At 37.1% G+C, this 15,866-nt stretch overlaps 1 protein-coding gene across 2 annotated transcripts in view; it reads right to left on the bottom strand.

The window, feature by feature from the left end:
- FBXL20 (F-box and leucine rich repeat protein 20) overlaps positions 1-15,866 on the bottom strand; it is a 111,546-nt gene that overhangs the window by 13,644 nt on the left and 82,036 nt on the right. For both annotated transcript variants that reach the window (XM_079903797.1, XM_079903796.1), the window contains exons 7-10: positions 7,404-7,499; positions 5,644-5,770; positions 4,284-4,358; positions 771-901 (exon numbers count right to left, since the gene is read on the bottom strand). In XM_079903797.1, the coding sequence (XP_079759923.1) occupies positions 771-901; positions 4,284-4,358; positions 5,644-5,770; positions 7,404-7,499 (429 nt within the window). The remainder of the gene's footprint in view (positions 1-770; positions 902-4,283; positions 4,359-5,643; positions 5,771-7,403; positions 7,500-15,866) is intronic.

Below are 15,866 nucleotides of genomic sequence, written 5' to 3' on the forward strand. Positions count from 1 at the left end.
CAGGTTACTTGACCTGTGCTTCGGTTTTCTCACCTATAATATAGAGATAATAACAGTGCTTGTATGGTGTTATGATGATTAAATGAAGTAATATTTGTAAATAATTTAAAACAGTGGCTGACATGTTTACTATATAGTAAATACAATATAAGTTTTGTTTTAAAGAACAAAAAAGGTATACGGGGATTATCCCTATTTATTACAAATAGTGTGCTGTGTGCTCTTACAAAATCAATATGGGCTTGATACCATGTGCATGCTAACACTGCATTCTTAGTGAATAGTCAGCCAATCCTGTATTTAGGTAGAGAAGAGGAGCCACAGAGAAATAAAGCTTGCTTTAAAAGACCATCAGCACAAAGGAAGAGCTGTTTTTTCTCTTTAAATACTCCCTGCTATGTACCTGGCATCATTACTACAATATAAATGATCACAGGGTGGGCTTCTCAAAACTTTCTTCAGAAAGGAATTATATGAAAGCATTAATAAGAGAAAATGCCTTTATTTCTTTTCTCAAGTAATGTGATAAAATGTTGATATTTTTCTAGTATGGATAGCCAAGAAGCAGAAAATGAGGACTATTACCCCCTGGTTCAGGCCAATTACATGGAATCAAATGAGGTACAAAGCAAGTAGGTGCGCATCTGAAAGGGTAGTAGTGGCCTTGTAGTGTCTACCTTAAAAAATTCAAGGTTCCAAGGAATAAATATGAGTGAAGGAGGCCACTGCTCCTTTCCCCTGATTTTTTGAGATAACCAAGAAATGTTTACCTAAGCCGTGGGCAGTTCTGACCTAAAGCGTTCAGGATGGCATCTGTGATGTTGGAGCAGCCAGAGGCACAGAGGGACTGTAACTTATGGCACCCTCTGCATATAGTAATGAGACCTTCATCTGTGATTTGCTAAAAAAAAAAACAAGAGGGAAAAACCCATAGTTATTAGTAACTTGGCAGAAGATAAAGACAGAAAAAAGTTACCTCTGTGAAACAAGTGCCAAAAAGAAATAAAAGCAGATTTGATATTAACCATGTAGCAGACCTAAAAGAAAATGAATACACTTTGTTTCTTCCTTCCAGTTCCTTTTGATTTAGCTTTCAAGAGAATCTGTGCTCATTTCTGGTGCAAAGGGAAGAAGCTATAACAGGGTTCTTTTAACCTAATGGGACTGACAAGACTGGGAACAGATGGGGTGCATCATGGTGTAGGTTCAATTAAATGATTTTAAAACCTAGAAAACAGATAAAAACAGCAGTATTTTAATAGTATAAATGCATTTACAAGTTCAAAATTGATACTGATATTAAGGTACTTTAAAAAAATGAAACAACCTGTGGATCACAGCTGTAATCTCATATCAACCATAAATCCATTTATTTCTAAATTTTAGTTTTATAATATAAAGACTATCCTACCTGGAAACAACCTAAATGTGCATTGACAGACGAATGGATAAAGAAGATGTGGCACATATATACAATGGAATATTACTCAGCGATAAAAAGGAACAAAATTGAGTTATTTGTAGTGAGGTGGATGGACCTAGAGTCTGTCATACAGAGTGAAGTAAGTCAGAAAGAGAAAAATAAATACTGTATGCTAATGCATATATATGGAATTTAGAAAATTGGTACTCATGAGCCTAGTGGTAGGGCAGGAATAAAGATGCAGATGTTGAGAATGGACTTGAGGACACAGTGGGGGAAGGGGAGGCTGGGACATAGTGAGAGAGTGGTACTGACATATATACACTACCAAACGTAAAATAGGTGGCTAGTGGGAAGCTGCTGCATAGCACAGGGAGATCAGCTCAGTGCTTTATGACCACCTAGAGGGGTGGGATAGGGAGGGTGGGAGGGAGGCTCAAGAGGGAGGGTATATGGGGATATATGTATGCATACAGCTGATTCACTTTGTTGTACAGCAGAAACTAACACAACATTGTAAAGCAATTATACTCCAATAAAGATGTATTAAAAAAAAAAGACTATCCTAATTTAATGGAGATAAATAGTTGTATCCAACTCAAATATAATTTTGTATGTTTTAAATTATTATTTTATATTATTTTAAAATGAAAAAACACAAAAGATGTTACATTAAAAAAAAGATGTCATATATAAAAATCTTAACATGTTGGATATGATCAGCATTTTAATTTGTCCTGATAGATTTGCTAATTTTGTGTAAGCCTCAGAATAAAGCTCTCCTGTCATTTCTGTTTAATCAAACAGTATTCTTAGGTTACAAGGACAACTGAAACAGAAATCAAACTTTAAATATTCACTGCCTAAATCAGTATGTTCTCAGTATTATAGAACTGAAACAACATACAGATGAAAAATGGATGCTAAGGCAGATGCAAGATCTGTCATGAGAATAAACTGATGAGGCATATACACATGTAGAAGTACCTTAAAAAGGTGCCACACAGGGGCCTCCCTGGTGGCGCAGTGGTTGAGAGTCCGCCTGCCGATGCAGGGGACGCGGGTTCGTGCCCTGGTCCGGGAAGATCCCACGTGCCGCGGAGCGGCTGGGCCCGTGAGCCACGGCTGCTGAGCCTGCGCGTCTGGAGCCTGTGCTCCACAACGGGAGAGGCCACAACAGTGTGAGGCCCGTGTACCGCAAAAAAAAAAAAAAAAAAAAAGTGCCACACAAATGTGACGTATAGTTATTACTAAACAAGGATAACTGAAAGAAATGTAAATAAAGAGAGAAGCAGCAATCCATAAACCTGCATATTTAGCAGGCCAATGGAGTTTGCGTCACACATTATTAACAAAATACTGGGAGGGCTGTGCTGCCTTTTCTTTCTTAATGTTTTGAAATCTACAAGGGATTACTGAGGAAGAAAGTCATATTACCAATACTTTAAATTGTTAAAAGAGCAAAATCTACTAAACTTTTGTGTTTTCAAATTAGTCAAGAAAAAGAGACTACATTAAGTGTGTACTTTGGTCCCTTCAATAGTTCTGGGCAGACACTTCAAGAAGTGTCACGAATGCTGAGAATCATTTCATCACATTGTACAGAATGACAGAAGGAATGACTCATGCCCTATGATCTGGGTGAAGGTAAACAGTAAAATAAACATGACAGAGCTGGTTCTTTATGCTTACTAATTGGTTTCTGTCTGCTGGAAGGGTAAAGGAAATGAAACTAAAATGGCAAACGGTAGGTATGGTATACATGTATTTATATGTATGTATGTGTGTACGTACGTAACATATACACACACATATACAGAGTGCACATGTGTATATTTATGTATGTATATAAATAAAATCTGAAGATGTGCAAGAACAGTTTTTTCCTGCCACTGTAAGATGACGGTTTCGTGTTTACAATAGCTGTATAAGATCTTTCTTTCAGGCCAAATATTTGTTTCATAAATGAAAGTAGGCAAATTCTGGTAGTTAGCAACTATGGAAATCAAAATATCATTCCTTTAACTCAGTCTCTAGGAGCCTCTGAAACAGATCGCTATCAGCACCATCCCTTAAGGGCTGGGAGGGCAGGGTGCTTAAATTGCACAAAACGTGGCCCTATATGTGTCACCTTTAAACTAAACAACCACTATGCTCTAAAGTTTCAGGTGACCAAACAAGAAGGAGAGAGTATTATACACAGAAGGCTTAGCAAAAACAAAGAAAACCCTCACCAACTTTTTTCATTGCTATGAGAGGCTCTCACTCCAAGGCAACACATATATGCAATTTTCAAGGCAAGAGGCAAAAGCTAAAGGTGTATTGTCAATGTTCTAGGATCCTGAATAGTTTCAGCAAATTCTCTGAACAAAATTCAGGGGGTTTGGGATAGACACAAAAAAGCTGATAGTCTAAACAAGCCAAATGTGAACTACAAATACTACTTGAAAATAATTTAAAGGGTACATTTTGCTTGTCATCTGCTTGTATCAATGATTCCCAATAGTCATTACTCCCTGATAAATGTTAGTCGGTGTGACTGCAATTAATTTACCAAAAATATTTTAAATGCCGTAGTCTGTGAAAAATTTACTTCTAAAAAGTAGAGTTTTCTTAAGTAGAAGAGAAAGGGGTGGAGCTACAGTTTAGCTTATTTGGAATTCTGTATAAGCTACCCTCTATCTCATCTACGTCAAAGCCCCTAGGGGCGAGTACTGTTGAGCATTTAAAAAGTCATCTATGATTACTGCATCCCCAGGGTTGAAGCAGACAAACTACTGGTCTTTATGACTGAAACTCTTACAATAATATTATTGAAATGAATTACTAATACAGAAGAGTTGTGGGAAGGACTGCTTACTAAGCAAGTCTGCAAGTTCAAAGTCACCAGTTCAGGACAGTGTGCACCTATGTACTTGAGAGCTTCATCTTCTAGCTAGAAAGATTAAAAAGAGAGAAGAAATTATTACTGACATTGTTTAAAATATTAAAACCTTAAATCTTAAAGATTTAAGAGTGTACACATTCATCAACACATTCTAAGTATAGCCAACCAACTTTCAAAGGAACAAATGAACCAGAAACAATGAACTATGATCATATAAACGTGTAATTCAAATGATTAGTACAGTTATCAGTATTTGTTATCAGTTCTGACCACATCAAATTCATATTATCACCAAATCAAGGGAAAGATAAAATAAACATTGCCTAATGTTTATGGATTTTTCTTCTGATAAATTAAAGATGCCTTGCAGCATTTTGCTGAGGGATTTTGAAACTAAAATAACTTTCACATTGCTACACTCCCTGTAAAGTTTCTTAACAACAAACTTTTGGGAACAGGAGCTGAGAAAGAAATCTGTAGTTTATCTGCTGCTAGAAGATCAGTGCTATGCGTACAGTGCGGAGAACAGATCACAAGTAATTGACTATAATGACGCACCCCAATCAATATTTTTCAGGATTCCATAAATAACCAGGAGCTCAAGTTGTTGTTTTAAGGTGGTCATACTTTCAAAGCTCTGTTTCAAACCGTGGAAATCCTCCCTTCATGGTGAAAGAATGAGGGCATTTTTGAATAGAATACAAGGCATGGTTTTAGCAACCATTAATAAAATAAGGTAATAAGAGCCTAGCTCTACTTTGTCAGTCACTTCTAAACTCACTCTTGATCATTTCCTTCCAGGTGTTGTTACCATGTCAACTCCTTTTTTTTTCCCACTGTAAAACACTGTGATATTAAAAATTTTAATGACAAAATATGTTGGATTTGTGATGTGACTGGCAGGAAATTAGCATCAATACTATAAAATGTAGCTTGCTGTATACTTGGCACATTTAAGAAAAGCTCTTGGTAGTTAAACTAGTGGAAACTGCCAAGACTGTCTTCCTTGCCTATCCAGTTCAAGGTCTCAGGCAGTGACAACATGACAAGTTGTCTTTTCAGATTAAATTACATGAAACCCTTCTTGCCTGTGGCACCTGTTCCGTATTATGATTTTGTCTTCCCATCTTGCCTCCCCTCAAAAATTTATCTTTGGTCAGGCAGATGTTAATTCTTCTATTTTTTCACTCTAGGGAAAACCCTTTAATTTTTGGTAAGCATGGGTCTTTGGTCAGTAATACACAACTACTACGTATCTCTCAAGCCAACATCTTGGGCTGCCCACCAAGTTCATGGTGCCTCTATCATTCACAAGTAAGACAGGGAGTATTACCTGTGTGCAGCCTTTTAAGAATAAGGCTTTAAGACCTCCACAGCCTCTCACTAGTGCTTGGATACCATCCTTGGTTACTTGGTCACACCAGGAAATGTTTAATTGCTCCAACAGTGGACATCCCTCACTTAGGATAAAACAAAATGAAACAAACATATGACTAAATCCAATTCCAAAGGCACCAAAGTCTCATTTTATTGGCCATCTAGTTGGGGACATATTTACTTAATGTAGATTTAGAATACAGGCAATTCTGTAACAAAAGGGGCATTTATCAACGCTCATGGTGTTCATGTCCTACATCACTAGGAGGGCTAGCTCAAATCCACCTTAACTAACAAGCTCAGGCACAATGCTGTTTTTCAGATACATCAGATTTTTATGGAGGTTTATACTTTTCAAAGTATATTCTTTTTGCACTTATCACAAATGTAACGGTCTCTATATAGGAAATGGAAATTAAGCGACTGGTTCAAGTTAATAGAGTAATTAATGAAGAGTCAGATTCAAACTCAAATTCTCTCTCAAATAATTCAAGTACTTATCAAAGTAATAATGAGGCCATTTAAACTTTTATTTAAAAACTTACAAAGGATCTGTAAATTCTCTCTCTTGGGAAGTATCTAGGGTACAGTTTCCACAGGCTGAATTTAGGATATATTGTATTATGAGATCTCTGCCTTCTATCAAACACTAGCTTCATCTTTGATCTTTGATTTCACATTTAAACTATGGAAGAATCCCAAGCTCTGTGGCATTCTTTGGAAAATACTGCTTTAATTGTTTTACAAAATAAAGCCAGGGGATCTTAGTTCAAGTTTATTCTTCAACATTAATAGTGTGACTTCAGGCAAGTCACTTCGGGAAGCCTGACAGAACCTCTCTTAAACCAAGATTAGCAGTAGCCCTTCTATGTTCTCCCCAAACTAATGCACTCATTTCTACCATAGCACTTATCCCGCTGTAATATGGCAACACATTTAGTTTTTTTTTTCTTCTACGAGACTGAGCAACTTAAGGGCAGCAACAATATCTTATTCAGTTACCTCCCATGGTTGAATCACAGTACCCGGCATTCAAAAATGTTTTAGATTTTCTTATCTGTAAAGTGTCTGTCCTATCTACCTCGCAAGATTTCAAAATAAATGAGATCATTTATGTGAATCACTTATGAACTATAAACCCTGTTATACTATCTTATTTATTATCCTACACCAGCCTTAGATACATGTGTTCAGTGCTCATAAGGAAGGTATAGAAGGAGACACATTTTCAGATTACTTACACTCTACTTAACTAAATTTACATTTCATCTTTTAATGGCTTAATTCTTACTATTCATAAATGTAACTAATACATGGCACCATGATCTTTTATAAAAGGCTGATAAAAAAGTAAAAGTACAAAGACATTGGGCATTTCACCCTCCTTTTAAGATATACCTTTTTGTAATGCACTTTTAAAAAATACAGTAACATTAAAACAATGAAAACTTACTGAGCACTTACTATATATACAGAATCCTGCTAAGCACTTCATTCATGTACAAACTGTACTATTCTGTTCAGAAATCCTAGTTACCTCTATCATTTCACCTGAATGTGTCCTGTAATTTGGGCAAGTAGTAAAACAAAAGATCTATTTTGAACTACAGTACGTATCTATAAAACATAGTTTCCTTCAATTCCAACTTTATTTTAGTTAATAAAAAAATAAGTATCTGTTCTGATTATTGGACATTCTTGTTGTAAGAAATTTACCTCAGAGCTTTTAGAGACATGTTTGTTATTGATGTACAGGAAGCCAAGTCAAGGTGCCTGAGTTTGGAACAGAACTTGCTAAGGCTAGTACATGTACTGAAAAATGGAAAAAGGAGAAAATAATGAATAAACAAATAAGAACACATCCTACTAAGGATATTAGTATGATATACCAATATCATACACAATTCTCAATAAACAAATACGAACACATCCTTGGAATATCATACATGACTCTCACATGTTACAAGAACTGTAAAATTTCCATACCCCAAATAAAAGCAGTTATAAATCCAGGGACCTTTCATGCTGAGGAAGAGGCAGGTTTACGAAGGATAAAAAAAGCTGTGCTGTTTATGAGAATGTGCATGAGGGGAAGATGGTGCCTGATTCACATTTGGAAATGTTAGTAGCTACTGACAGCAAACTACATTTGTGCTGATAAGAGATCTACATGCATTTTGTAAATTCTGGAACACCAGAAAGATAGCTAGTACCTGCCAGCAAGTGGTGAAACATGAAGCCCAAAACCTCTGTCTCTGCTCTTTCACTTAAATCTCTTTCTGCTCAGATAACCTTTTGCATGGCAGTAATGAAAAAATAGGATTTTTGCAAGGTATACAGAGGATGGACCAGTGTTGGGCTGAAACAAACTAAGTTATGTAAATTACTGCCTGCTTTCCTCTATGAATTCCTTAAAGGCTCTTTTCCCACAGTGGTCAAGTTCCTCATTTAAAATTTTTTTAAATTACAGACAATCTCAAATATACTCAAGAATGAATAACAGAGAATGCACATGTACCATCATTAAGCTTTGACATTTATCAATATTCTACTATTGCTATTTCATCTATTTTTCTCCTTTGTTTGTTTCAGTATTTTAGAGCGAATCCCAGACATATTATTTTACCTGTAAATATTTCAGGACATATTTCTAAATAAGGATTTTAATTCCTTAATGTCTGACACCCAGTCTGTGTTCAAGTTTCCTCAATTGCCTCATAAATGCCTTTGTCAAATTGCCTCTTGCGGTTTTATTTTGCAATTTTGTAATGAACACTCTTTCTTGTGTTTGTTAACCATTCATCTCTTTCCTTGGTGAAATGTCTAAATGCTCAGGCTTTTTTTTTTTTAATTAATTTATTTTTTTGGCCATGCAGCACGGCATGCAGAAAGAACCTTAATTCCCCAACCAGGGATTGAACCCATGCTCCCTGCAGTGGAAGCATGGAGTCTTGACTACTGGACCACCAGGGAAGTCCCAGGCCTATTTTTAATTGGATTGCCTTGTTATTGATTGTAAGAATTCTCTATATATTCTTGATACACATCTTCTTTAATTTCTCTCAGTAATGTTTTATGGTTTTCAGAGTCGAAATCTGGCATTTCTTTTGGATTTATGTTATCTCCAAAAGAGACAGTCTTCCTTCCTTCCTATTGGTATGCTCTTTTTTTTTTTTTTTTTGTAAACTTATTGCATTGGCTAGAATCCCCAGCAGAATGTTGAATAGAAACGCACTTTGCTCCTGACTTTAAGGTAAGGCATTCAGTCTCTCACCATTAAGTACATTGTTAGCAGTAGTTTTTTCATGGAAGCTTTTGATCAGATTAAGGAAACTCCCTTCTATTCCTAGTTTGTTGATTTTTTTTTTTTGGCTGCGCCTGGAGGCTTACAGGATCTTACTTCCCCAACCAGGGACTGAACCCGGGCCCTGTCAGTGAAACTGCTGAGTCCTAACCACTGCACCTCCAGGGAATTCCCTGTTTAAAATTCTGATCACGAATGAATGTTGCATTTTGTCATGTGCTTTTACTGTATCTAAAGATGTATTAGTTAGCTACTGTTGCACAGCAAATTACATCAGAAATGAGCAGCTTAAAACAATAATTATTTATTATCTCATGGTTTTCATGGATCACGAAAATAGGCACAGGCAGCTTAGCAGGGCGACTCTGACGCCACGTCTCTCACAAGGCTACCATCAAGGTACTACTGGCCACAGCTGCAATCATCTCAAAGGTAACTAGGTACAGATTCCCTTCCAAGCTCATTTAGGCGGATGTTGGCAGACCTTAGACGATCTAATTCCAAGCTTACTCATTTGGTTTTTGATAGAATTCAGGTTCTTGCTGGCTGCTGGCCAGAGACCTCAGTTTCTTGCCACATGGACCTCTCCACAGAGCTACTCACAACAGGGCAGCTTGCTTCCCCAGAGCTGGAGAAGAAAGTAGAGCAAGATAGAAGTCACAGTCTTTTTGTAACCTAATCTCCAAAGAGATATCCAATCTCTTTTGCAGCATTCTATTGTTAGAAATGAGTCACGAGGTCCAGTCCACGCTCAAGGGGAAAAGATTACACAAAGGTGCAAATATGAGGAGGTAGGGATTATTTGGGGGTCATTTTAGAGGCTGCCTATCATAGTGAGATGATCATGTGGTTTCTGTCCTTTATTCCAGAGGGCAGTAAATCTCACCAGCTGCCTATTTTTATATGGCCACAAGTCAAGAATGGTTTTGGCATTTTTAAATGGTTGAAAGAAGATACTATTTTGTGACATGTGAAAATTAAATGAAATTAAAATCTCAGCACCATGCAATAAAGTTTTATTGGAGCACAGCCATGCTCATTTGTTTATGTATTGTCTGTGGCCACTTTGTAAAACATTGGCAATGTTTGTAAAACACTGGCAGAGTTGAGTAGCTGTGACAGAGACCATATGGCCGACAAAGCCTTAAATATTTCCTTATCCAGCCCCATACAGAAAAAGTTTGTTGATCTCTGCTTTATTCTACTAATTATTATGAACTATTACATTAACTGATTTTCAGATGTTATACCACACTTGTATTTCTGGGATAAATCACAGTTGGTTAAGATCCAACCCTTTTATATGTTGCTGGATTCAGTTTGCTAAAATTTTGTTAAGTATTTCTGCATCTCTGTTCCTGAGGAATACAGTAGATTTCCTTTTATTGTGAAATCTTTGTTTGGCTTTGACATCAGATATTTTTGGTATCAGAAAAATATTGGCCGGAGAAAACAAGTTATGAAGTATTTCTTCTTTTACTTTATGAGTGAGTTTGAGTATTGGTGTTATTTTTTCTTTAAATATTTGATGGACTCACCAGTGAAGTCATCTGGGCTTGGGCTTTTTTTGTGGGACAATTTTGAATTACTGAATGTACTTGCTATAGATCTATACAGATTGTCTATTTTTCTGTTGAGTCAAATTTGGTAATCTGTGCCTTCCCAGGAATTTGTCCATTTCACCTAGATTGTCTGATTTGTTAGTATGAAGTTATTTATGGTATTACCTGATAAACATTTCATCTGTCTTTTGGCTACTTAGTTCTCTCCTTTATTCGTGCTTTTGATAATCTGAGTCTTCTCTCTTATTTTCTCAGTCTAGGTTTGTCAATTTAAAAAACTTTTTTCAATGAACCAGCTCTTGGTTTCATTGATTTTATTACTGTTTTTGTTTCCTATTTCTCTGATATCCAATCTAATCTTTATTTTTTCCTTCTTTTTGCTTTGGGCTTTGCCCTTCTATTTTCTTAAAGTTGAAGGTTGTTACTGATTTGAGCTTTCTTTCTTTCCTCTTTTGTGATATAGGAATGCAGAGTTGTATCATTACCTTGGCTGAATCACGTAAATTTTGGTAGCTTTTCATTTTCATTCAGTTCAAAATTATTTAGAAGCATGATGCTGAATTTCCAAATACTTGAGCATTCCCCACATTTTGTTCTGTCATGAATCTCTAGTTTAATTCTCTAGTTCTGGTCAGAGAACATATTTTGAATGATTTTAATCTTCTTAAATTGATTAAGACTTGTTTAGTGGCCCAATCTATGCTCTATCCTGGAGAATGTTCCAGTATGTTTGTAAAGAATGTCTATTCTGTAATCATTGGGTGGAGTGCTCTATCTGCATAGTATGCATTTTTCCATCTGTTTACTTTCAACCTATTTGCGGCTTTGAATCTAAAGCATGTCTCTTGTAGACAGCACACAGTTGCGTCTTGCTTTTTGTTTTTGGCTACATTGGGTCTTCGTTGCTGTGTGCAGGCTTCTCTAGTCGTGGCAAGCGGGGTCTACTCTTCGTTGCAGCGCATGGGCTTCTCATTGTGGTGGCTTCTCTAGTTGTGGGCCACCGGCTCTAGGCACATGGGCTTCAGTAGTTATGGCACGTGGGCTCAGTAGTTGTGTTGTGGGCTCTAGAGCGCAGGCTAAATAGTTGCGGTGCACGGGCTTAGTTGCTCCATGGCATGTGGGATCTTCCCGGATCAGGGCTCGAACCCACATCCCCTGCATTGGCAGGTGGATTCTTAACCACTGCGCCACCAGGCAAGCCCCAGGTGTTGCTTTTTAATCCATATTGATAATCTGTCTTTTGGGTGAAGAGTTCAGTCTGTCTACATTTAATAAAATTATTGATATGGTTGGATTTTCCCTCCCATTTTGCAATCCTTTTCTGTTTGCTTCATGTTTTTTTCGAATTTGTTTTTCTGTGTCTCCTTTACTGTTTTCTTGTTTTTAAGTGTACTGTTTCAATTCCTCTGTTGACTTTTTACCTTTTTCTTTCTCTAATTATTTTCTTATAGTCTGCTCATGGAATACCATATGTATCTTAATTTACCATAATCTATTTCAAAACAATAACTTAGGGACTTCCCTGGTGGTCCAGTGGTAAAGAATCTGCCTTCTAATGCAGGGGATACAGGTTCGATCCCTGGTCAGGGAACTAAGATCCCACATGCCACGGGGCAACTAAGCCCACGCGCCACAAGTACTGAGCCCATGAGCCTCAACTAGATAGCCCGTGTGCTGCAAACTAGAGAGCCCATGTGCTCTGGAACCCACACTCCACAACTAGAGAGAGAAAAAAACAACCCGCACACCACAACTAGAGAGAAGCCTGCGCACCACAACTAAAGATCCTGCACACCTTAACAAAGATCCCACATGCCACAACTAAGACCCAACACAGCCAAAAAAATAAAATAAATTAAAACAAACAAACAAACCAATAACTTAATGCGCATAAAGCACAAGCATGTTGCTTCAATACATAATGGTTCCCTCCTCTCTCTTTTGTGCTATTATTTTCATATGTTCAAATATATTTCATATATTACCTCTATATATACATTATAGACCTAACAATACAATGTTATAATGATTGCTTTATACAATCTTCTATTTTCTAAAGAAGTTAAGAGAAGATATGAAAAAATCAGAGTCTTAGATTTACCCACATATTTACCGTTTCCGATGCTTTTCATTTACCAATTCCTAGGGATCCGAGTTACTGTCTGGTATTTATTTCCTTTCATCCTGAAGGGCTTCCTTTACTATTTCTTGCCAGGCATATTTACTAGGGACAAATTCTCTCCCTTTTTGTTTATCTGGGAATGTCATTATTTTGCCTACATTTACAGAGGACAGTTTTGCTAGATACAGAATTCTTGTTTTGTTCCTTTCAGCACACTGAGTATGTCACATGGCTCTGGTTTCCATTATTTCTGATTAGGTCACCCATTAACCAAATATTCTTTTTGTATACATGAATTATTTTCCTTTTGCTGCTTTCAAAAATTTCTGTGTTCAATTTTCAACAGTTTGGCCCTCACATGTCTAGGTATGGATATTTTTATCCTTCTTGGGGTTCACTGAACTTCTTAGATCTGTAGATTAACGTTTTTCATCAAATTTGGGAGGTTTTCTGCCATTAATTTCTCACTTTTTCTTTTCTTCCTGCCTCTTTCTATCTTGTCTGGGATTCATTCACATTCTACTCTTGATGTTGTTCCACGGGTCTCTGAGGCTCTGTCCATTTTTCTTTAATCTTTCTGTTCTTTAGACTGGATGGATAATTGCTACAGATCTCTAAATTTATTTTTTTTAATATTTATTTATTTATTTTTGGCTGCATGGGTCTTCATTGCTGCGCAAGGGCTTTTCTCTAGTTGCGACGAGTGGGGGCTACTCTTCGTTGCAGTATGCAGGCTTCTCATTGCGGTGGCCTTTCTTGTTGCGGAGCACAGGCTCCAGGCGCGTGGGCTTCAGTAGTTGTGGCACATGGGCTCAGTAGTTGTGGCTCATGGGCTTAGCTGCTCCGTGGCATGTGGGCTCTTCCCAGACCAGGGATTGAACCCGTGTCCCCTGCATTGGCAGGAGGATTCTTAACCACTGCGCCACCAGGGAAGCCCTACAGATCTCTAAATTTATTGATTGATTACCTGTTTTTCTGGGGTTTTTTTTCCCCCTAGCTTTACTGACATGTAATTGACATATAACATTATGTAAGTTTAAGGTATACAATGTGATGATTTGATACACATATATGTTGTGGAATGTTTACCACAAGAAGGTTAGTTAACACACTGTTTACCTCACATAAATACCATTTTGTTGTTGCTACAGTGAAAACATTTAAAATCTACTCTCAAGTATACAATACAGTACTGTTAACTATAGCCATCATGCTATGTATGTTTTAGATACTGTATTTCCAATTCCAGAGTTTCCATTTGGCTCATATTTTACAATTTCTTTTAATTGATATTCTCTATTTAACAAGTTATTATTATCATACTTTGCTTTTGAAAATTGGGTATATAATTAACATGTAACATTATATTAGTTTTAGGTGTACAACAAAATGATTCAATATACACATATATTGCAAAATGATTACCACAATAAGTCCATCCATTACTACGCACGGCTCCAATTTTTTTTTCTCGTGATGAAAACTTAAATTTCTTTCTTTCTTTCTGGCTGCGTTGGTTCTTCGTTGCTGCGCACGGGCTTCTCATTGCAGTGGTTTCTCTTGTGGAGCACAGGCTCTAGGCGCACAGGCTTCGTAGTTGTGGCACTCAGGCTCAGCAGTTGTGGCACTCAGGCTCAGTAGTTGTGGCACTCAGGCTCAGCAGTTGTGGCTCTCAGGGTCTAGGGCTCAGGCTCAGTAGTTGTGGAACACAGGCTTAGTTGCTCTGCGGCATGTGGGATCTTCCCGAAGCAGGGCTCGAACCTGTGTCCCCTGCATTGGCAGGCGGATTCTTAACCACTGCGCCACCAGGGAAGTCCATGAAAACTTTTAAGACCTACTTTCAATTTTTAGAAATCTGATTTCAGTGTATGTAACGTGCACATATTTTTATTAAGTTTATCCTTAAGTATTTTATGTTCTTGGATGTTACCACGAACGTTGCTATATTTAAAATTTCATTTTCCATTTGTTCGTTGATGGTTTACGGATACAGAATTAATTTTTGCATATTGGCCATGTTTCCCGTGAACTTGCTAGAACCCTATCATGCCATTTAAAAATTATTTTCTAATCTGTATGACCCCCACTTTTTCTTCCCTTATTGTACTAGGTGGACTTCCAGTACAATGTTGAATAGATGTAGTAGACCTAATATCCATGCTTTGACCTTAGGGGGAAATGTTCAGTATTTTATGACTAAATACAATGTTAAAATTAGGTTTTTCATATATACAAGTTATCAGGTTGAGGAAGTTACCTTCTCCTAGTTTGTTTAGAGATTTTATCCTTAATGGGTGTTTAATTTTGTAAAATGCTTTTTCTGGATCTATTGAGATGATCATGTGATTTTTCTTCTTTGATCTGTTATTAAGTTGGAACTTAATAACACTGACTGATTTTGCATGTTAAAACAACCTTACATTTCTGAGATAAATCCAAATTGATTATGATTTATTACCCTTTTCATATATTGCTGGGTTCAATTTGATAATATTTTGTTACGGAATTTTACAAGTGCATGTGGGATATTGGCCAGCAGTTTCCTTTTCCTGTAATTTTTATTTTATTTTTGATATCATGGTAATGATGATCTCATATAATGAATTAGAAAGTTTTCCCTCCTCCTCTATTTTTTTGAAAGATTATTCCTTTCTAAAATATTCGATAGAATTCAGTACTGTGCAAGCCTATAGGTTTTTGTTTTTATTTTTTGGTGGTAAGGTTTTTAATCACCAATCCAGTTTATAAAGATATAAGGCTATTCAGATTTTCTATTTCTTTACAGTTTTGGTAATTTGTGTCTTTCAAGGAAATTATCTATTTCATCTAAGCTGTCAAATTTATTGGCATAAAATTGCTCACAACATCCTCTAATTAACTTTTGAATCTGTGTAGAAACTTTAGTGATATTTCTTTTTACAGTCTTGGTACTGGTGATTTGTGTCTTTTTTTTTTTTTTTTTGCAGTACGCGGGCCTCTCACTGTTGTGGCCTCTCCCGCTGAGAAGCACAGGCTCCGGACGCGCAGGCTCAGCGGCCACGGCTCACGGGCCCAGCCGCTCCACGGCATGTGGGATCTTCCCGGACCAGGGCGCGAACCCGTGTCCCCTGCATCGGCAGGCAGACTCTCAACCACTGCGCCACCAGGGAAGCCCCTGTGTCTTCTTTCTTGACTAATTTCGACAGAGGTCG

The sequence above is a fragment of the Stenella coeruleoalba genome (assembly GCF_951394435.1).
Source record: "Stenella coeruleoalba genome assembly, chromosome: 19".
Taxonomy (NCBI): Eukaryota; Metazoa; Chordata; class Mammalia; order Artiodactyla; family Delphinidae; genus Stenella; species Stenella coeruleoalba.